At 51.9% G+C, this 22,984-nt stretch overlaps 1 protein-coding gene across 4 annotated transcripts in view; it reads left to right on the top strand.

Annotated features, from left to right (window-relative positions):
- Nucleotides 1-22,984, top strand: part of YEATS2 (YEATS domain containing 2) — a 1,415,500-nt gene that overhangs the window by 836,440 nt on the left and 556,076 nt on the right. For 2 of the 4 annotated variants that reach the window (XM_085634927.1, XM_085634929.1), the window contains 2 exons: nucleotides 3,201-3,396; nucleotides 4,499-4,633. In XM_085634927.1, the coding sequence (XP_085491053.1) occupies nucleotides 3,201-3,396; nucleotides 4,499-4,633 (331 nt within the window). Of the gene's footprint in view, nucleotides 1-3,197; nucleotides 3,397-4,498; nucleotides 4,634-22,984 lie in introns of all 4 variants that reach the window. The other 2 variants (XM_085634925.1, XM_085634926.1) reach the window with 1 other exon arrangement.

The raw sequence follows: 22,984 nt of genomic DNA, 5'->3' as shown, positions 1-22,984 counted from the left end.
ATATATTACAAAACATAGTAAAATATATATACATTTCTCTCTGTCCAAATATCTAGTTCAAGCAGTAACCCGAAATGTCAACACTTTATGGTTATAATGACTAAGGACATGAGTAGTACGTTGACGTTTCGACCCAGGTGTCTGTATTATAGGGTCATTACATAGGGTCTTCTTCAGGACAAAACAAATCACAGTGTGACAGCCGGGTAGTAGCAAAATACACTCGTCCTGGTTGGAGCAAAAGTGGAAATATTATCAAGGCATCATGAATTCCTTAACTTGTCAATAAGTCTTCTTCATCATGTGCATGAGACTGGCACTGATCCAGTCCCAATAGGTAATCGCTTACAAAGCCCCCAAGGATTAAGCGGGGGCTATGCAAAGGTGTCGGTGAAATCGCCAAAAGGGAATCGATCATGGTGTTTCACGGGTCGGAGTACATTTTTAAAAGGTTTAGGAACAGCCAATTCTATTCATTTTTTTGTCTACACAGCACAGTCGAAGAGTTGCACTAAATGCAATCAGGACTCTGACGGGTCTTGATTGCATTTGGTGCAACTCTTCGGAGAATTCACCAACACCTTTGCCCTCAGTGGTAGTCAAGACTAACATCTTGAATGAGGTGCTACAACAGGTAATTGCCCCCTTCAAACCCTTATTCCGATGTAATGAAGCCTTTACCGATGTCCTCTTCGGGCCCGGTTCAAGCCCTGCAGAGTTGCTCTTGTGCACAGGACAATTGCCTGCCACCATTGCCTGTTCCTAGGGACCCGTTTCCTCATCCAGCGCCTCAGTCCGGAGAGCTTGGTCCAGTCCTCCACTTCTAAAGTCAACCCAGGCACATTCCTTCCCCTCCACCGAATAGGGAATCCAAGAAGCTGGATACCTTCGATAAGAGGATGTTCTCTTCTGCCAGCCTAGCACTGCGGTTGGTGAACACTACGTGACTCTAGGGGTGATACACCAATACGATCTGGGACTCAGTTGCGCAAGTGTTGCCCATGGTCTCAGAGGATGCCTGAGCCATGCTGCTGCAGGTAATTGCAGATGGCATATATGCAATGTAGTTCACCATCAGATGTGGACTGGATATGACAGACTGACTAAGCAGAGCTATTCCATTGTCAGTGGCCCTAAGGTGCCATTCCTGCCTGGGAACCACAGGCTTTTCAGAGGATATCCAAGCTTTGTTCATGTCCTTTGATGGCTCTCAAGTTTTCAACCTTCCTCTTGGAGTCTGTGATGGTATTCTGTCGACCAGGTGTCCCTTCACCACAACAGTGTTGGCCTACTGCTGGGGCAAAGTTGTGGCATGGTGTGCATCCAGGAACATTGACCCTCTCTCTGCGCCTCTTTCTCAGGTTTGACTATTTGTTCTGACTGTGGCCCAGCAGGGCTATGCTCTAGGCACAGTTAAGGGCTATTTATCAGCAATTTAGGCATTTTGCTGGGCCAAACTTCTTTGTTCAGGTAACCTGTTGTGACTAGCTTCCTCAAAGGTCTCCAACGTACCTTTCCTCCTAGGCCACTCATCATGCCCCAGCAGGACTTAAACCTGGTTCTGAATTATCTGATATGCACGCGTTTGAGCCGCTGCACAACTGCTCTCTCCGTGGCTAATCATCGAGACAGTTTTCCTAGTAGCCATAACATCGACCTGGAGGGTCAGCAAACTTCAGGCACTGTATGTGCACCCTCATTATACCACCTTTAACCCAGAGAAGGTGGTGCTTCGAACACGTGCCTCCTTCTACCACCTTTTACCCAGACAAGGTGGTGCTTCGAACACGTGCCTCCTTCCTGACGAAGGTGGTGATACCCGTTCATGTAGGCCAAATATCACCTTGCCTACCTTTCTTGCTCCGCCTCACCCTTCTAAAGAAGAGAAGAGGCTGAACTGCCAGGGCCCTAAAAAGAGGGTTGCAGTTTTACTTTGATGATACCAAAGAGTTCTTGGTGGACGATCAACTCTTCGTAAGGTAGGGCATGTTGGAGATAAGAAGGTGAAGTCCATGCAGAAATGGACCATCTCACGATGGATAGTGCTTTGCGTAAAGATCTGCTATGCATTGGCCAAAAATAACCCCCTGATGGCTTACATGCTCATCCAACAAGAGCTAAGGCTGCGACCACTGCGTTAGCTCACGGAGTCCCTATCCTGGACATCTGTCATGGAGCTACGTGGGCATCTCTGCACACATTTATCATACACTACTACCTGGACAGTCCGGCCCGTCACCATGGACACTTAGCCCACTCAATTCTGCAGGACTTTATGATCTAAATCTGTTTCACAGGCCCACCTCCGGGGAAGCATTGCCTTGGTATCTATTCTAAGGCAGGGAATCTGCGGCTAGAAGTCTCTATCAGATAAACAAGTTACTTATATTCTGTAACAGGATATCTGGTAGAGACTCTATCTAGCCACAGATTGAGGATTGTGTGAGGGTCTCCCTTGTAAGGGCCTTAGAAATGCACACCAGTTTGTCAGTGTTCCTTGTGGCTCTGCACTTCTGTCATGAACAGTTGCGAAAAGAAACTGACATCAGTGCGCTGGGGTGGCACCTATATAGGCATCGCACACGTCACTTCCTACCCGCATATAGGGGTACTGCTCGAACATTTTAAGATCCAGTCTGACGCCTCGGAATATTCTAAGATAAGGACTCTACAGCTAGAGAGTCTCTACCAGGTAAGGCTTTACTGAAGGTAAGTAACTTTTTCTTCAGCTCCTTGTAACAGGGACGGACATATTCTGTGTATAAAGTAGAGGGGTGTAAAGTTCTAGTACGTGTGCCACTGTGATGAAGTACCTGTACCTTATTCAGGAAGAGCTGATGGGAACATATTTGATGATAGTTGATGGAGGAGATTAATGATCGTGACTTAAATGTTCAGAGTGAAGCATATGGGGATGTTCAATTCTAGAGGCAGAATTTTGTTTTTAGTGGCTTTTTTTAAAGGCAGAGTAGATTTTCAAGATGGAACTTCCCAACAAGTTATGCTGAGAATGTAAGAATATTGCATCAGTAGTCATTAACCTCACTAATAATGATCACAGCTGCTGAAAACAAAGTCACTGTGGCTTTTATGGTTTGCTTTTCTCATTGTATATGTTTTGTGTTGTTACTAATGCAAAACTGAATGTGAAGTATGTTAAAGATGAATCAAGAATGGCACTTTTTCCCTGTTCAAAGCAGGTAGACGCAGCACACTCCAGCTCATCATCTGCAGTGACTTCCGCATTGAAAGCATCTGGAGAGCACCACCCCGTATTAGTAAACCAGGTCCAGAGTGGGGCATCAGCAACTAGCAATCCCTGCATGGCTGCTGCTGTGCGTGCCTCCTCATTTATATCAGCAGCCCCCGTTGTGAGCGGCAAGACATCCACTCCAGGTAATCGGAATGTTCTCTCGGCCTTTAACCTGACGGGCTGAGGACTTCAATACTAAACCTTTATTTAAAATCCTCCCCTCCAAACTATGAAAGCAACCAATACACTATTGAGGCGGTTTTTTCAGGCTTTCCTAAAATTTCTCTTTGTTTTTGGGTGTCTGACATAATTTTGTTCTCTTGTAAAAAAAATATAATAATAATATTAATGAAGATTTGTGAAAATTCCGCCAGCCAGCCTCGACAACATCACAATTGGGAAACAGACAGTCTCAGTTTATATATTGTTTACGGGGTAAAATTCCTTAATAAAGGGGTGCAGAATTGTTTGTGTTGGGTAATCTGGAACTGGACTGGGGCTGCCTTTCTGCTTGAATCTTTGTTATGAGAAGAGGCAGCGAGTTAGTACTTCTCAGTAAAACTGTTGTTGCAAAATAAGATATCTTGGTAGCTTTTCTTTGACTTACAAATGATGGAAGGTGATTGTCAGCCGCGCGCCTGAATGAAGAATCGCAGATGGAATTAAGAACCCTTCTTTTTTACTTTGATTGGGTAATGATTGAAGGTGGTGTGAGTCTCTGCATCTTGTCTTTGGAGAATATTGAGAGGAATATTGAGTTGTTAGTTTGTCCTTGACTGGAATAAGGCTAGAGGAGGTGGTGGTACTAAGCAGCTTATCTTTGGGAAACAGTGAATACAAAACATGTATATTGACAGAGTGTGAGAAGGCAGATTGTGGTCAGCTTTAGATTGGTGGAGGTATCTGATAAGTCTTGCAGTTTATTTGATGGGAGAGTGGAGGTAGGCTTTGTTGTTTCCTAGCAGCACTTGTCAGTTTGGTGAATGGAGGCAATTCATCTCTCACCTCGTGTTAGGGAAATCGTAAGTGATGAAATGGATGTTGGTGCTATTTTTAATGAGTGAAGTGATGCCTGTCTATTTAGAGAACAGCAAGAGTTGGTGACCATCTTCTGTAGAATTTATTGCAGAAATGGGAGAGGATGGCTATAATTGTCAGTGGTCTGTCTTTGAAGAATGCTTGGCGTTTGTGGTGATTCTCAGTATCCCTTCTTTAATTATTTCAAAAATCTCTCTTTTTCCTAAGGGTTGTTGAAGATACAGTCAAATCTGTCAAGTCCACAAAAGTCTGTTCTGACCATCCCCACCAGCCAGATGAAGCAGCTGGGTGGAACCACTGCTACTTCAGGGGTGCAGACCATGCTGATTCCTGTAAACAAAGGTAAAATGCAGTGAATTCTGACACTGGGGTTTCTTTTTAATGTATCTTCTTTAAGCCTCTAAGAAGCATCCTAATTAATGTCCTTTTTGAAGCCACAATATTCAAGCTGATTGTGCCTGCATACCGCATTTATCACATACATGTACCCATTACCTTCTTGTGACCTTAAGATATATAAACACTCAGATGTATTTGTCTGTCAGACATATCTGCTTCTCTACATTCCTGGTCCATGTACAGACTTCCATTGAAACTCATGTACTTTTACCTCCCAGATTTATGTGATGTGCCCACTGGATCTATGTGTGCTGGGAAAATGATATATCTATTCTGCACCCCAGTTGAAACGAATATACATGACCCATATCCCCAAACTGGACAACAACCGCTCCAAATATGAGAAAGCTAAAACCCTTAAAAACAAGGCCATACATTGGTTGAGGTATACCAGGAGTTGTAGATCCATAATAAGGGAAGATGCGTCCTTAAAAATAGCCCAACTGATGCCCAGAACTTATTCTAGTACACTATCTACAAGTTCAGAATCTAGTTGATATGGAATTGAGATCGCATTCCCCATCCCCTACAAAGATTAGGCTGAAACTAAACATCCCTTATTCACTGGAACAACCCAGTATCGCACCCCAGATTCTTGGGGGCTCACACATTTCATCACTTTCTCAGAATGATTGACTATCCTACACCTGTAGTAAAGGATCCCAAGTGCATGCGTAAGATAAAAAATAAGCACACTCCCTTTGTATCCCACATGCACTTAGAGGGCTTTCCTTCAGAGCTTGAGAGCATACTCTATAACACACAGGTAGTCTTAGATATTGCTCCAGCCTCCGCATTAAGTATCTGAAAGAAACACGTAGCGATAGATTCTTTACCTTAGAATTACCCCCCGGCGTCAGACTGGACCCGGAATGTTTTTGTCAGCAATACCCTTGCGCGTCGGTAGGCATTGTCATGCAGCTCCGCAAGCGTCGTTGGCATCGTCGGCGCCGAGATGACTTCGCTGGAGCTACTTAGACGCGCCCACACGCGCTGACGTCAGTTCTTTCTTTTTCTGCGCCAGAAAGCGCAGCTCCGGGAAGAGCAAGTATCCCCAGTCACTTTTTGACTGAGTTTTTTCGAGGCCTTTTGTCTCAGTTTCTTCGAGTCGATCGACTCCCGGTGTCGTAGGGATGCCCGGCTTTAAGAACTGTGGGGACTGTCACCGCATGATGTCGGTGACGGACCTACACCACGTGTGTTTCTACTGCCTGGGGCGCGACCACGACTCCAAGTCGTGCCCCGACAGCCAGGCCATGGCGGCAAAGACTTTGCGGGAGCGGTCCCGCAAGTTGCTAGAAGTCTGGCAGTCGGCTCCGCACCGCTCAAGGTCCCGGTTCCATGGGAGGTCGAGGGACCAGTCGTGGAGCCGTCACCATCGTTCCTCTGGATCTAAGTCTTCGCACTCGGGATCAGGTCAGTCAAACCATTACAAAAAGAAGTCGAAGAAGCGTCGTCGCTCCTCGACTTCCCCTCGCCCGTCTCACGATGCGCCTGAGGGTGCGGGTGGTGCAACCCCTGCGGCTCCGGCGGAGCCTGCAATGTCGTCGCCGGCCTACCCACCCTTCCTGGGTCCGTCGGCGATGCCTGCTCAGGTGCGGGCCCAAGTCATTGTTGTGGCTCTGGACTGGGCTCGAAGAGTATGGTATCCCGAGCCCGACTCTTTGGGCCATCTGGCCCCGCCGGTGTGCCTGCGGGCCCCGCGTGCCCGACTGGGGGTCCTGTCCTTCCTTGTCCAGTGGCTCTTGCCCCGACGTCACCGGTGGCTCCGGCGCTGCAGGACCTTCCGGGATTGGACCCTGGTCGATGCCGGTTGACCTTTATAACACCTCCACCGACGTCGACCCCACAGGCACCACCTCCGACGTCTCCCGCTCCTCGGACATGGAGCCAGATCGACACTGCTCGGCGCTGATTCCGACGCCGATGGGGCCCTTTTTCCCTTATGTCCGTCCTCCTTATTTTCAGCCTGTTTCGCAGACTTCAGAGGAAGGGGAGGACTGGCAGGGGTCTGAGGACCCTCTCACACAACAGTGTGATTATGATCCAGACTTGATAGAGGATTTGGGGGATGCCAGTGGTCTTGACACTTCTCCTGACCTTGGCATGCTGTCTCCTCCTACCGTGGCTACGGAGGAAGGAGCCAGTTACTCAGTGGTAGTACATGGGGCAGCCGAGGCCCTCCACCTCGAACTCCCTACGGTGGCCGTCAGGACTACCTCCTGACAGAAGTGCTTCAGCCGGCGGCATTCTCTTCGGAGCCCTTGCTGCCTTTTAATGCCGCACTTTCTAACGTCCTTTTGGGCACTTGGTCCAGGCCCAACACAGGGGCTCCTCTGGACAGGAACGTGGCCCACCGCCTGGCTCCGGGCGACCCCCTCTTTCTCTCACAACACCCCACTCCAGAGAGCTTGGTTGTCCAAGCCTCTGCTTCCCAGAGCGCATTCCCTTCCGCATCTCCGGATAGGGATTCCAAGAAGCTGGAGCACCTTGGCAAGAAGCTGTTTCCTTCTGCCAGCTTAGGGCTGCGGTCGGTGAACGCAGCATGCCTCTTGGGCCTTTATTCCCACTCTCTGTGAGATACGGTTGCGCAGGTGCTGCCCAACTCTCCGGAGGAGGCACGGACAGTACTCTTCCCAAGCTATACCAGCTGGCAGAGACGCAGCAAAGTTCTCTATTCGTTGTGGGCTCGATACCACCGACTCGCTGGGCAGGGCGATTTCCACGACGGTGGCGCTTCGGTGCCACGCTTGGCTGAGAACAACTGGCTTCTCAGGGGATGTCCAGAACACTTTGATGGACATGCCCTTTGATGGCATTCGCCTTTTTGGCAATAAGGCGGATAGTGCGTTGGAGCGTTTTAAGGACTCGCGGGCTACGGCCAAGTACTTGGGCCTGTCGGCCACTCGCCCTCCTCCGCATTCCGATTCTTGCTCCTTTCGTGGCCACGGAAGGGGTGCATCAACACGTTAGTTCCAGAGCCACAGGCCTGTGCAGCAATATCCGCAGCGCTGCCGCGGACATGGGAACCATCGAGGCGGTTCCGGGGGTCAGCGGGCGGGTCAGTCCACCTCCACCCCCGCAGCATCCACTGCAAAGACTTCCTAGTCTGACCTTTCATGTCCATCAAATGCCAGTGGGCGGCAGAATTCGCCATCATCTCCCCCACTGGCGCAACATCACATCTGACAAGTGGGTGCTGCAAATTGACCAAAGGGGCTACTCCCTCCACTTCGACACTTCCCCTCCAGCCATGCCACCTCAATACCACCGCATTTCGGGGGGACCATCTTGCGCTTCTTCAGCAGGAAGTCACGGCCCTCTTGGCGAAGGGGGCCATCGAGCGCGTTCCTGGGCCAGAAGTAGGTCGTGGTGGTTGTTCCCACTATTTTCTGGTCCCCAAGAAGGACAAGGGTCTGCGTCCTATCATAGACCTTCGGAACGTTAACCGCCTCCTCCGGAAGGAGAAGTTCAAGATGCTCACTCTTGCTCAGGTCTTGTCTGCCCTGGATCCGCAATATTGGATGGTAGCGTTGAACTTGCAGGACGCTTACTTTCATATCCCCGTCCTGCCGGCCCACCGGCGTTACCTGCGGTTCACGGTAGGCCAAGAGCACTTTCAGTTCACCGTGCTCCCTTTTGGCCTTACCAGCGCCCCTCGGGTGTACACGAAAGTGATGGCAGTGGTTGCAGCTCATCTGCGCAGATCAGGGGTCCCAGTCTTCCCCTATCTCGACGACTGGTTGTTGAAGGCGGGCTTGCCCCAGGCAGTCGTCTCCCACCTCCAGACTACGGCCGACCTCCTGCATTTGCTGGGGTTCTCCATCAACGTGCCGATGTCGCACCTGATTCCCTCTTAGAATTTCCTCTTCATCGGAGCGGTTTTGGATTCGGCGCAGTTTCGGGTTTATCCTCCCAAGCAAGGAGTCTGGGATATTCAGGCTATAATTTCGATCTTTCAGCCTTTATCCCGGGTTTCAGTCAGGATGACCCTCCGGCTACTGGGCCTGATGGCCTCCTGCATCCTGTTGGTGGATCATGCCAGATCGCCTATGCGGGCTCTGCAGTGGGACCTGAAATTCCGGTGGGCACAGCATCAGGGCAACCTGTCCGATCACGTCCAGATCTCGGAGGGCACAGTGCAACAATTGCAGTGGTGGCTCACGAATCGCAATTGGGTCAATGGCAGATCCATCTCCCTTCCCCAACCTGAACACACAGTGGTGACGGACGCGTCCCTTCTGGGATGTGGTGGCCACATGGGAGAGGCGGAGATCAGAGGACTCTGGTCTCTGGCGGAGTCCCGGCTCCATATCAACCTTTTGGAGCTTCGGGCGATCCGACTTGCACTGAAAGCATTTCTTCCCTCTGACACCACCGCCATGTGGTACTGCAACAAACAGGGCAGGGTGGGGTTGTGGACCCTATGTCTGGAGGCTCTGCGTCTTTGGACATGGCTGGAACCTCAGGGCATTTCCCTGGTGATTCAACACCTGGCAGGTTCTCTGAACGCCAGGGCGGACAAACTCAGTCGCTGGTGCATGATGGATCACGAATGGCGTCTGCACTCTGACTTGGCGCAAGGTCTCTTTCAGCAGTGGGGAGAGCCTTGGTTAGATCTATTCGCCACTGAAGAGAACGTGCAATGTCATCAGTTCTGCGCGTTGGAATTTCCAAGGCGGCACTCGCTAGGCGACGCTTTTCGGCGCGAGTGGAGTTGCGGTCTACTGTACGCCTTTCCTCATATACCACTTCCACCCAGAGTGCTGAAGAAGATAAAGCGCGACTGGGCCGAAGTCATTCTTGTGGCTCCGGACTGGGCTCGAAGAATATGCTATCCCAAGCTACTCAACATGGCTATCAATCCCCCGAGCCGACTGCCTCTTCGGGAGGAGCAACAGTGATGGTCTTCCACCCGAACCTGTCCAGCCTCCACCTCCTTGCGTGGAGATTGAGCGGCGGCAGTTGACGTCTTTTTACCTGCCTCCCGAAGTTTGTGATGTAATCTTGGCAGACAGGCGTCCCTCCACTTAGACTGTATACGCCTGCAGATGGAATACGTTTGTGGCATGGTGCACAGCAAAGGCCGTGGATCCCCTTTCTGCCCCTCTTTCAGAGGTCCTTTTATTCCTTCTTTCTTTGGCCCAGCAGGGCTCTGCTCTGGGCACTATCAAGGGCTATCTCTTGGCCATTTCAGCCTTTTTACGGCTTCCAGATCAGCCTTCCATTTTCAAGTCCCCTGTTGTAAATAGATTCTTAAAAGGCATTACTCATCTTTTCCCTCCTGTTCCTTTCATAATGCCTCAGTGGGTCTTGAACCTGGTTCTGACATATCTGATGTGTGCTCCCTTTGAGCCACTTCACAACTGTCCTCTTCGTCTTCTCACTTTAAAGACATCTTTCCTGGTGGCCATCACCTCTGCCAGAAGAGTGAGTGAGCTTCATGCTCTTTCTTCTTAACCTCTTTTTCTCTCTGTCCATCCGGACAAAGTGGTTCTAAGGTGCCACTTCTGGAGCTTACCCCTATTAAAAAATGGTTGAAAGCAGCATTGCAGCTCAATGCCATCTCTTGAGAACACAGGCTAAGATCCGCAATCGGGAGAACCAGCTCCGACAAAGGAGGAGGGATGACGTTTAGTGGACCAAAAGGGGCGAGTAGGATTGACTATCTTCTAATGACCTTGCATTATGGCCCCTGGTACAGGACATGATCATCATCACGTCCTGTGACAGTGACCATAATTCCCTTAGCCTAACTGTTGAACATCCATGGGGCGAGAGGGCGAAGGTCAGACTGATTCCATTGAGTACCAAGGAGGTAATCCCCTCCAATAATGAACGTCGGCACAAATGGCCTGCAGTTATGGCAGATGAATCCAAGACCAGATTGATCACAAATGACCTAGGAAAGCACCTAGAGACCTTGAATGTGGAGTCAGACTTTCCCAAAACATTTGCCTGCAGTAGCTCACATAAAGACTTCTTTGAACACCTGGCTAGTCTTTCTTGTCTGTGGCCACAAGACCGGGCCAAAACAGGGTAGACCATTTGGCTCCAATTTATGGTTCAAAAAGGAATGCAGAGTGTCGAGAGGAAGACTGTCTATAGCTATTAGAAATAGGGACACACTAAGCATTTGCGAAGCTAGGAAGGAATAACCGGCCAAAGCGAAGAGAGAATGGGATGAAAAGAGGTGGGAAGATCTTGGGGAGGCTAGCCGTCATCCAGATAGTAGGAAGTTCTGGTCCCCCTTGTCCAAGGGCAATTTGGAAAGATCGCCCCCTTTGGCCAACAACATTCCAGCTGTAGAGTGGCATAAACATTTTAGCGACCTCTACTCTCTCATTGGAACTTACGATAGAAACCAGTTGTTCCAGGACATAGGCCACCCAGCGTGTACTCTTTCATTCTCCAGAGAGGAAATTTTGTCTTCTCTGGACGCAATTATACCTGCGAAAGCCCCTGGCCCGGATGGCATCCCAGGTGACCTTTCTCACGTAGGTAGGGAAAACTGGGCTACATATTTCATGATGTTGGCCAATGACATAGCTGGTGGGGGGACGATTCCTGACTCATGGAAGGGGGCTTAAGTAGTACCCATTTTTAAGAAAGGGCACAGGTCGATGCCTTCCAACTACCGTCCGATCAGCTTGATCGAATGTGCCCAAAAGGTCTTCTGTCGCTCCGTCCTGGCCAAAATACAGGACTGGATGGAGGAGAATGACATCCTCTCTCCACTCCAAGCAGGATTCTGGCGGAAGACTGGCACAATGGATCAAGTATTTTGCTTAGTTATGTTACACTGGAAGGTTGTTGCCATGGGCAAGGGAAGTCTATACCTTGCCTTCATTGATTTAAAAGCCGCATTCGACCTTGTCCCCAGGGACTCCTTATGGCGGGTGCTTAGGGACATGTGAATGCCTTTGGAGATCCTGCAAATATTAGTCAGGTTGCATGATTGAAACTATGCCCGTGTGAGGTGGGAAACCAGGGGCAACTTACCGAGCCTATCACGATCCAGCGGGGGGTCCGCCAGGGATGTGTATTAGCTCCATCACTTTTCTCCCTGTACGTCAATCAGGTAGCAGGCTTATTGTGCTCTATACCAGCTGATGCACCATCTCTGGCGAACCCAAAAATTGCTACATTGCTATTTACTGACAATACTCTACTGGTTTCCAAAACTCCCATGGGTCTCCAAAAACGTTTAAACCATTTTAAGGCATTTTGCGATGAGAGGGGCCTGGTCATCAACACCACCAAAACCAAACAAATGATGTTCAACCCGCACAAATCTTTTAAGGGAAACCTACTCTTGGATAATATCCTGCTCGAGAGGGTTAGTTCCTTCAATTATTTGGGTATTAAACTATCAGAGGGAATGACTTGGAAGAGACATTTTGAGAAAGTTTCCTTGAAATTTACCCAGCTTACCGGTGCTTTGAGGAGGGAGCATTGGTTGTCGCATGTCGGGCCCGTAGCTCCTGCCTTTAAATTGTACAACTGCAAGGCTGTGGCCAGTGCCCTTTACAGGGCGGAGCTGTGCAGCACAGCACTCTCTAACGAGCTCATAGCTGTGTAAAACAAGTTCCTTAGGAACTTAATATCCCTTCCTCTAAGTACACCTCGTCTACCTCTCAAGCTCGATCTGGGCATTAAGTTCATTTATGATCTTGCGCGGCTGTGCCCATTGCTGTTTTGGCACAGATTGGCCTCTACCCCTGATTGGGCACATTATGCAGCTGCTTTTTTGCGAGGTCTCTAGTTTGGACACCGCTAATAAAATTGGCTGGATTAAATAAGTAAATGCCCTATGGTCTGGTATTGGGTTCCCAATTCGGGATATCAGCCACACACCTTCATACTCAAGAAGCCAAGTACAAATCCTGTATTGGGCTTGGGTTGACGAGAACAACTTTCGGAAGAGGCAACCTGGCAGCCTAACAGACGCTTTCACTGATTTGAAATCTAATTGCCACCTAGAAAGCCATTTCGATATTATCAAGGTGCCAGCTGGAAGTTGTACACACAGTATAGACACAGTAGCTTACCAATTAATGCTATTACCAATTCTTGGCAGAATAACAAACTCCAACCTAAGGGCTGTCCTTCCTGTCCATGTCCACATGAATCCATCGGACATGTATTTTTTGCCTGCAAAGCATATGTAAAGCCAAGAAGCAAATGGTTAGCTCCTGTGTGCAGACAACTAGGGACCCGAAACTCTATAGACGCCCTACGGATATTAAAATCAGATGCCAGACCTCTTTTCGCCTGTGCCACTGCAAAATGTTTAGGACACTTTTGGACGAGTAGCAGGAGGGCACAGTTAATAGGGTCGACTGGTATGAATGAATAGATAAAACAGATCGTGCTGCCCAATCAAGACTATACTGACCAATTAATGCTGCTATTTTATACTTTTAAATATTTTTTTATAGTTGCACTTTATGTATCTTATTCTGCCCATTGTGATTAGTGCTAGTGCCTTGTTCTTTGTCAAGAATTCCTGTCATGCGAGGGGAGGAAAACGGTAACCAGCGACAACGGACTACATCTCCCAGGATGCTTAGCGGTTGAGAGGTTATGTAAACAGGAGAGCTGTTACATAACTCAAGGAAAACAAGCCCTTATGTAAACAGGAGAGCTGTTACATAACTCAAGGAAAACACGCCCTTATGTAAACAGGAGAGCTGTTACATAACTCAAGGAAAACACGCCCTTATGTAAACAGGAGAGCTGTTACATAACTCAAGGAAAACACGCCCTATAAAGGGAGGAACCGGGAGGTACAACGCTGTCGGATATTGTGTTTACACCGACGTACCTGCTTAGTGAAGAGCAGTGTTCCGGAGTGGTGCTCCAGTAAGGCAAGAACGGAGGTAGGTCGAGTCGTTACTCCCTGGGCCGTGTCTTGCCCCATCGTCACCTGTGAAGGACCCGGAAGCTCTACCGGATAACCATTGAGCTTCGCTTTTTGACTCGGCTGAGTCAAAGCGCAGTGGCGCTTTTGCTGGTTGGAGTCGTAACTCCCAGCCCGACCAGAGATACAGGGACTGCCAGCTGTAACGCACACCAGGAGGTGTTTGCCGCGTTACAGACTCGGAAGTCCACAGGATCGATCGAGCGGCTGCTCTCGGTTCAGTCTTCTTTGCTTGTGATTGGGGTATCGGTGACGCATCACCAGGAGGTGACTCCGCGTCCCGGTGCAGTCTGAGGAAGAGGTTGAGCGGCTGCTCCCTTCAGGTAGAGACCCCGGCTGGGTGTTTCCCTGACTCCTCGATTCTCCCCAACACTCTTCGTGCCCCCTCACAGCCTACCGATTGGCATTGTCGGCCATTTCATTTCTGCCCTCTGTTGGCATACGCCGGGATCGGCGTATATGCAGAGGACGGTTAGGACCATCCGTGCTGTGGGCTGGTAACGTACTTAGCCTGGAGGATTCCAGTGACTATAACCTTTGTTTATTCCTTGTATTATTTTTGCCTTCATTAAAATAACTAAACCTTCACAAGTGGTTGCGTTCTCATTATCGTGTCTGTTAAACGATCCTGAGACGTTCAGGGCGTTACATTCTTAGACTAGGGACAATTCCTTTTTGTGCTTAATGTTCAGGCTATCAACCTGGATACTGATGTATATAGATTTTAATAATGCACTTGCACTTCAGCCCCACAATTGTGTTAGAGAGATCAAAGTCATGAATTGTGTGGAATTGTCTTACTCATATAATGTCAATGTCATTTTTCTTTATTATATCAATTTGAGTGTTTTTATTCCTTATTTGCACACTTGTCTTTCAAAGTGCTCTTTTAGCCTAAAATGACATACTCATGATTTGTTTGGTTGTTTCTTTTATGGTTTGCTTAACCGAAATAAAGAATTTTAAATATGTTCAAATTTCCAACTGAAATGCAGGTGGTCTTCTGAGGCAAAGGAAATAATGAAAATAAATTGTGGGATTTATCGGGATTTATCGGGCCGGCTGCGAGGAATGAGGTCGTCTTAGCTGAATGGGGCTTTAATTGAAGGGATTGGACTGCAAATAAGGAAGATGCTTTTACAAGACCACTGTAATAGCTGTTTACAAGGAAATCGTTATTGAATTTGGATGCGGATATGTGTAAGAACTGCTGATTGGGAATTTAGCTGGCACGGATGACCTAATGAAATACGATGTTCATGACGTCTTGGAAACCGTTATATCTGATAGAGACTACTAGCCGCAGATTCCTTCACGTAGAATTATCCCCAGGCGTGAGACTGGATCCGGAAACTTTTTGCCACAGCATCCCTGCGCGCCGGGGACGGGGCAACACCATGCGACTCTGCCCAGGCGTCGTCCACGTACGTGACGTCAGCGAGGTCACATAAGAACCGCCCCGCCCACGTCAGTTTTTTCCTTTTCCGCGTGCAACGCATATCTGTTCCGTGCTGCCGGCCTGTTTAAGGCCCCCTTTCTTCCATTCTTTTTTGGTGAAACAGTGTGCGAATGCCTTCGGGCTTTAAAACTTGCACGTTTTGTGGGCGTCTTATGTCGGCGATGGACCCTCACCTCATTTGCATGTGGTGTTTGGGGGAGGATCACGGCACCTCAGATTGTGGGGCGTGCCAAAAGTTGAAGCCGAAGTTGCGGCGGGAGCGTCGAAACTTCTCTCGGCGCGTCTCTCCAGGTTGACGTCCTCCCCTCGGTCTGCTTCGACGGACGGCTTCAGATCTGGCCGTGGTCGTCGTCCTCGACTTTCTTCGATGCCACGTGAGCGTCGCTCCCCAGCGGGTAAGTGTCGCAGATCGTCCCCGGGGGCTGGTTTCCGGCCTACCGGGGGCGTGGACTCTCCGCGGGTGAGGTGCCCCCGCGTGTCGTCCTATCCACCGTTTCCCGGTGTTGGGGCATCGAGAGTCCAGATGGAGACTTACGCGGCGGCTTTGCAGGCCTCGCTGTCGTCTCCTCCTCCTTCCCCTCTGGGGGCGTGTCGGCAGATCCCTCGCCTTGCGCAGGGCACTCAGCGGCGCCGCCGGTGGCTCTGACCCCGGCGCCGACTACGTCGCATCCAGGCTTGGAGGATGTGGTGTTGTTGGGGTGCGGCTCCTCTGGGGCACCTCCTTCAGGCCACGGCATCTCTGCCTAGCCGCAAACCTCCACAGCGTCTCGGTGGTGTCGCAGGATGTCACCGGGGCTCGGGTCGCATCCCCGAGCCCCTCTCGGTCCCTTGGCAGGGTGGTCCTGTCTAAGGCCGAGGTGACGCCACTATGGCGCCGGCAGCAGCTGGACAATGCGGAGCCACAGGGGTCAGTGGCCCCTCCTCGTCCCGCTCCAGGTCGAGGGCAGACCCCGCGACCCTCTCCGGGCCCCTCTCGTACCTCCTCGCATGTGGCTGCCTCGTTGGAGGGCGAGTCGGAGGTTGTATCATCCCTGGCGCCGCCACAGGGGTTGCCGGCGGACCTTCGCCTCCTTCTGGGCCACGGCCAGCGGAGCGCGTCGGGCCCCTCCCCGGGCCCATTCCGTTCCCCCACGCAGATGGTTGCCTCGGCGGGGGTCGGGCCGGCGCCATCTCGGCGCTGCTTAGGGGCCGGTGCGGCTCCAGCTCTACTCCGGTCTCCGGTGCGGGGTGACTTGGAGGTCCCTTGCCCGGTGACGCCAGATGGCGCCAGTGTCCTGCCTGAAGGCTCCGCGCAGGGGTCATACCGCGGATTCGGACGCTCCCTCTTCTCCGGAGGCAGGCTGCATATTGGTATCGTCCTTCCCGGAGACTGGTCGGCGCGTGGTGTTCTTTTCACCGGCGTCGAAGAGTGGCTCCCCGCCCTTCCTGAGGCAGGGGTGTTCGTCGGAAGAGCGGCAGGTCCCTCATTCGTCGGCTCCTCCTGACTTCCAGGTCTGGCCCTTGCCCGCCCCGCTTGGCCTCGGGGACGGCCGCCTTAGTTTGCAGCCGTCGCCCACAGAGGAGCTGCTTTGTCCTCTGCTGGGCCCTATGGATGCAGGTGCGGCCTTCGCTCAGGTGGTGTCCACGGCTGTGAGCATTCTACGCATGGGTGACCCGGTGGCTCATTTTCCGGCGGACCATCTGTTGGAGGTCCTCCACCAGGGTTCTGGTGGGAGGGAAATCTTGCTTCCCTTTGAAGGTTCACTCCTTTCTGCCTTGACGGGGGCTTGGAGGCGTCCTGCCTCCGGGGACCTGGTGCGTGCGCATCTTCTGCATCGGCACCTTCCGACGCCGCGTGACCCAGCGTGCCTGTCCGTTCACCCCTCCACTGCCAGTCCCCTTCTGCGGACTGCTTTTCCCTCCCTTCTGCCCCTATTGGCCCCGCCATCCAGAGAGGCCCTCTGGCTGGACACTTGGGGACAAAACATTTTCACCTCGACCAGCGCGGCCCTGCGGGCCCTTAACACCTTGTGTGTGCTGTCTAGGGCCTCCTCCTGTTTGTGGGACTCGGCTGAGTCTCTGGGGTCTGCAGCGTCCCAGGAGCCTGCTCAGGTGAATTTGCGGCACCATGCATTGGATGGCCAGGAGCTTGCGGCGTTTATTCTCTGCTCCGCTCTGGACGTCTCTGAGGCGCTGGGTCGGGCCATGGCTTCCTCAGTCGCTCTCCGTCGCCATGCTTGGCTTCGGGACAGCGTCTTCCCTGAAAATATTTGGGAGAGGCTCGATCTCCCATTTGATGGCAGTCTGTTGTTTCATGCGCCGGCCGACTCCGCCATCCAGAGGCTCTTGGCAGGGCTCCGTCGTCGTCCTCCTCCGTCCCCTCAGTGACTTCTGAGTTAGGGTTGCTTTTGGGCCTTCTCAGGCCGGCGGTTCTAGTTGTGGAGTATGTTCTTCTGGCCGTTTACGTCCTTCCTTGGGACTTTGGCATTGATGGCTGCTGGACGGCCCCTTTGTTGTTGTGTGTGAGTTCTGCAGGAGTTGTTGCGCAGACTTGGCCCTGAGATTGGGCCTTCTGCTTTGCTTGGGCTGCTGTCAAGCCTGTAGCGGGGGTGTTTTTTTCCTCTGCTGCAGAAGTTCTTCCAAAGAGGGTTCCCATATATTGGGACTTCACGTGCCCTATGTGGGGTTATGGTAGCTGTCATATGGCTTGCGCTCTGCTGGAGGGTTCTGGTCGTCTTCGGGTGCCTGTTCTCCATGGTGTTTACGTAGGTTACTTTTGCTTCCTGAGATCGTGCGCGCCCACTCGTGGTGGTGGCCCGGGCCTCTCCTCCTCTCCCGTTCTGCGGTCTGGGATGTCCCTGTGTTTCTCCCTTGCTAGGCGTTGTCTACTTGGTCTTCCTGGGGCCTCGGGCTGTTCTTGCTTCTGGCCTTGACTGCCGGCATTGTTCTGGCTGGCAGGCTGCTCTCCATCTGGAATGGGCTTGCCTTCTTCTCCTTGGTTTCCTTGGGCCCTCTAGGCTTCTTCTTCTTCTTCTTCTTCCGTCTTCCTTTCTTGGCATTCGGCGGAAGCTATGTTGCCTTGTGGGGGAGTGGGGTGCTTCGGCCTCTCCGTCCTTGCCCTTGGTTCCTCTGCTGTGAGTGTATGAGCCTCTTCAGCCTTCCTTTCCTCCTACGTCCCCTTGGGGTCGGTGAGGTTCTGCTTGTGGGGGTTCCCTTGGCCCGGCAGGGGCACGTTTCTCCCTGGTCCACAGATTTGGTCCCCTGTGGGGCCCTCTGTTCTGCTTTGGCTGGTGGGGTCCTTTCGCAGACCCTCTTTCCCAGGGAGTATTGCTAGGGTATCTATTCTGCGTGAAGGAATCTGCGGCTAGTAGTCTCTATCAGATGTACGAGTTACTTACCTTCGGTAACGATATATCTGGTAGAGACGATTCTAGCCGCAGATTCCTTTACGGCCCGTCCTTCCTCCCCTATTCTGCGAGGACCCTTGGGTTGGTCTCCCGGTGAGTGGCTGTGTCTCCTGTGAGTGCCTTCCTTGTTCTTGATGGGTGGCTCCGTCTGAGGGCGGTTCATTCCTCCCTTGGTTCTTTGGAGGATGGGGTTTTGGTGCGCCGGTGCCCTGCTGCTCTGGCTACTCCAGGTTTGGGGGGCGGATTGCTTATGTCCTTGTCCTCCCTCCCCTCCCTTCCTTCCATTGCTATCCTCTGGTTTGTAGGCCCTCCAGCCATGTCTTGCTCTTGTCCTTGTGGGTGGTTGCCCTCTAGGTTGGGGTGGCTTGGTGGTTTTTTGTCCCCGTCTGTCTTGGGACTGGTCCCATTCCTTGCTCAGGATGAGAGGGGTGGGCTTCCTACGTGTGCCATGACTTTTATGCCTGTTCTTCCCTTCGGGGCACAGGGTTGGGAGGTTGTCTATGTGCGGGCAGGGTGGCTGCGCAGTTTTCTGCTTGTTCTTCTTTTTTCTTCTTTCCCTGCCCTTGGGGTCTGTGGTGTTGGCACTACCCTGGTGGTGGTGTTAGTCACCGTTTCTTTCCAATTTTTCTGCTCTTCGCACACTGTTTCCATGCTCCCACAGTTTTTATCTGGTGGTTCCGCGTTGTGGTGCGGAAACGTTCTCAGAAGAAAACTGATGTGGGCGCGCCGGGGCCGGTCTTATGTGACCTCACTGATGTCACGTACATGGACGACGCCTGGGCTTAGTCGCCTCGTGTTGCCCCGGCGCGCAGGGATGCTGTGGCAAAAAGTTTCCGGATCCAGTCTCACGCCTGGGGATAATTCTATGTGAAGGAATCTGCAGCTAGAATAGTCTCTACCTGGTACATCGTTACCGAAGGTAAGTAACTCGTACTTCAGGGCCTCCAAACGCCAGTGGACGGCAGGATCCGCCATCACCTCCCCACTGTCGCACCATCATGTCAGACAGTTGGGTTTTGCAAATAGTCCGAAGTGGCTGCTCCCTCCCCTTCGAGACTACCCATCCCTCCATGCCACTTTAGTACCATCGCATGTCGGAGGGTCACCTGGCCCTTCTCCAACAGGACGTTTCTGCACTCTTGGCCAAGGGTACCATCGAGCGCCCCAGAAGTAGGTCGTGGTTTCTATTCCCACTACTTTGTGGTACCCAAGAAGGACAAAGGCCTGCATCCTATCTTGGATCTCCGGAACGTCAATCACTTCCTCCGGAAGGAGAAGTTCAAGATGTTGACTCTCGCTGAGGTCTTGTCTGCCCTAGACCCTGGAGATTGGATGGTAGCGTTGGACTTGCAGGACGCTTACTTTCATATACCCGTCCTGCCAGCCCACCGGCGTTACCTGCGGTTCACGGTAGGCCACGAGCACTTTCAGTTTACCGTGCTCCCCTTTGGCCTTACAAGCGCCCCTCGGGTGTTCACGAAAGTGATGGCGGTGGTCGCAGCTCATTTGTGCAGATCAGGGGTTCCAATCTTCCCCTATCTCGACGACTGGCTGTTGAAGGCGGGCTCGCCCCAGGCTGTCGTCTTCCACCTCCAGACTACGGCTGACCTCTTGCATTCGCTGGGGATCTCCATCAACGTACCAAAGTCACACCTTCTCAGCAGCTCCTCTTCATCGGAGCGGTTCTGGACACAACACAGTTTCGGGTTTATCCTCCCGAACAGTGGGTCCGGGATATTCGGGCTACGATTCTGATTTTTCAGCCCCAATCCCGGATTTCGGTCAGGATGACCCTGAGACTGCTGGGCCTCATCGCCTCCTGCATCCTGCTGATCGATCATGCCAGGTGGCATATGCGCGCTCTGCAGTGGGACCTGAAGTTCCAGTGGGCGCAGCATCGGGGGAATCTGTCTGATTGCGTCTAGATCTCGGAGGGCACTGCACAACAGTTGCAGTGGTTTCTCACGAACCAGGATTGGGTCAATGGCAGATCCCTCTCCCTTCCCCAACCAGAACGCACAGTGGTGACAGACGCATCCCTTCTGGGATGGGGTGGCCACATGGGAGAGGCAGAGATCAGAGGCCTCTGGTCTCCGGCGGAGTCCGGGCTCCACATCAACCTTCTGAAGCTTCGGGCGATCCGTCTCGCACTCAAAGCATTCCTTACTCTGTCTGGGGAAGAGTGGTGCAGGTGTTCACGGACAACACCACCAGCATGTAGTACTGCAACAAGCAAGGCGGGGTGGGGTCGTGGACCCTATGTCAAGAGGCTCTCCGTTTTTGGACATGACTGGAACATCAGGGCATATCCTTGATGGTTCAACACCTGGCAGGTTCACTGAACGCCAGGGCAGACGAACTCAGCCGCAGGTGCATGATAGATCATGGTGGTGCAAGATCTCTTTCAGCAGTGGGGAGAGCCTTGGTTAGATCTATTCGCCACTGAAGAGAACGTGCACTGTCAGCAAAGCTGCGCATTGGAATTTCCAAGACAGCACATGCTTTTCGTCGCGAGTGGAGTTGCGATCTTCTATATGCCTTTCTGCCTATACCACTTCTTCCCAGAGTGCTGAAGAAGATCAAGCGCGATGGGGCCCCAAATCATTCTTGTTGCTCCAGATTGGCCACGAAGAGTCTGGTATCCCAAGCTGCTCAACATGGTCATCGATCTGACTGCCTCTTCTGGAGGATCTTCTGTCGCATCAGGAGGGGGCGGTCCTCCACGCGAACCTGTCCAGCCTCCACCTCTTTGCGTGGAGATTGATTGGCGGCAGTTGACGTTGTTTGACCTGCCTCCCGAAGTCTGTGATGTAATCTTGGCAGCCAGGCGTCCCTCCACTAAGACGGTATACGCCTGCAGATGAAATAGATTTGTGGCATGGTGCACAACAAAGGCTGTGTTTCCCCTTTCTACCCCTCTTTCTGAGGTTCTCTTGTTCCTCCTTTCTTTGGCCCAGCAGGGCTCTGCTCTGGGCACTCTTAGGGCTACCTCTCTGCCATTTCAGCCTTCCTCAGGCTCCCTGTAACGCCCTGAACGTCTCAGGATCGTTTAACAGACACGACAATGAGGACGCAACCACTTGTGAAGGGTTAGTTCTTTTAATGAAGGCAAATAAAATACAAAGAACAAACAAAAGTTATAGTCACTGGAATCCTGCAGGCTAAGTACGTTACCAGCCCACAGCACGGATGGTCCTAACCGTCCTCTGCATATACGCCGATCCCGGCGTATGCCAACAGAGGGCAGAAATGAAATGGCCGACAATGCCAATCGGTAGGCTGTGAGGGGCACGAAGAGTGTTGGGGAGAATCGAGGAGTCAGGGAAACACCCAGCCGGGGTCTCTACCTGAAGGGAGCAGCCGCTCAACCTCTTCCTCAGACTGCACCGGGACGCGGAGTCACCTCCTGGTGATGCGTCACCGATTCCCCAATCACAAGCAAGAAGACTGAACCGAGAGCAGCCGCTCGATCGATCCTGTGGACTTCCGAGTCTGTAACGCGGCAAACACCTCCTGGTGTGCGTTACAGCTGGCAGTCCCTGTGTCTCTGGTCGGGCTGGGAGTTACGACTCCAACCAGCAAAAGCGCCACTGCGCTTGGACTCAGCCGAGTCAAAAAGCGAAGCTCAATGGTTGACCGGTAGAGCTTCCGGGTCCTTCACAGGTGACGATGGGGCAAGACACGGCCCAGGGAGTAACGACTCGACCTACCTCCGTTCTTGCCTTACTGGAGCACCACTCCGGAACACTGCTCTTCACGAAGCAGGTACGTCGGTGTAAACACAATATCCGACAGCCTTGTACCTCCCGGTTCCTCCCTTTATAGGGCGTGTTTTCCTTGAGTTATGTAACAGCTCTCCTGTTTACATAAGGGCGTGTTTCCCTTGAGTTATGTAACAGCTCTCCTGTTTACATAAGGGCGTGTTTCCCTTGAGTTATGTAACAGCTCTCCTGTTTACATAACCTCTCAACCGCTAAGCATCCTGGGAGATGTAGTCCGTTTTCGCTGGTTACCGTTTTCCTCCCCTCGTATGACAGGAATTCTTGACAGTACATCCTCCCTCTCAGCGGCTCCCCACGGGTCCAGCGCTGGCAGGAAAACGCCGATGGAACAAGGAGACCAAGCGCGGAGCATGAACCCCTTCAGCCGGTTCCCATGAATGCTCCTCCGGGCCATAGCCTTTCCACGCAACCAGGTACCACAGCTTCCCCCTGCGCCATTTGGACGCCCGTATGCCCGACACTTCATACTCCACCTCCGACTCCACGCATACCGGCCTAGGTGTCCCAGACGGCTTGGAGGGTGCTGGTTTGAGCAATGATACATGAAAGACAGGGTGTATCCGCAATGACTGGGGCAAGCACACCTTCACGTTCACGGGACCCATACACTTGGTAATTCGATAGGGGCCCATGTACTTGGGATGGAACACACTGTTCTTTCGAAACCTCATGTTTCTTGTGGATATCCAGACGTAGTCTCCAGTGCGGTACAGTGGCCCGGGCCTTCTCTTCCTATCTGCCGCA

This window comes from Triturus cristatus, chromosome 11 (assembly GCF_964204655.1).
Source record: "Triturus cristatus chromosome 11, aTriCri1.1, whole genome shotgun sequence".
In the NCBI taxonomy this organism is placed as follows: domain Eukaryota; kingdom Metazoa; phylum Chordata; class Amphibia; order Caudata; family Salamandridae; genus Triturus; species Triturus cristatus.
Note: the sequence above shows the minus strand (reverse complement) of the source record. Positions and strands in the feature narration are given on the sequence as shown.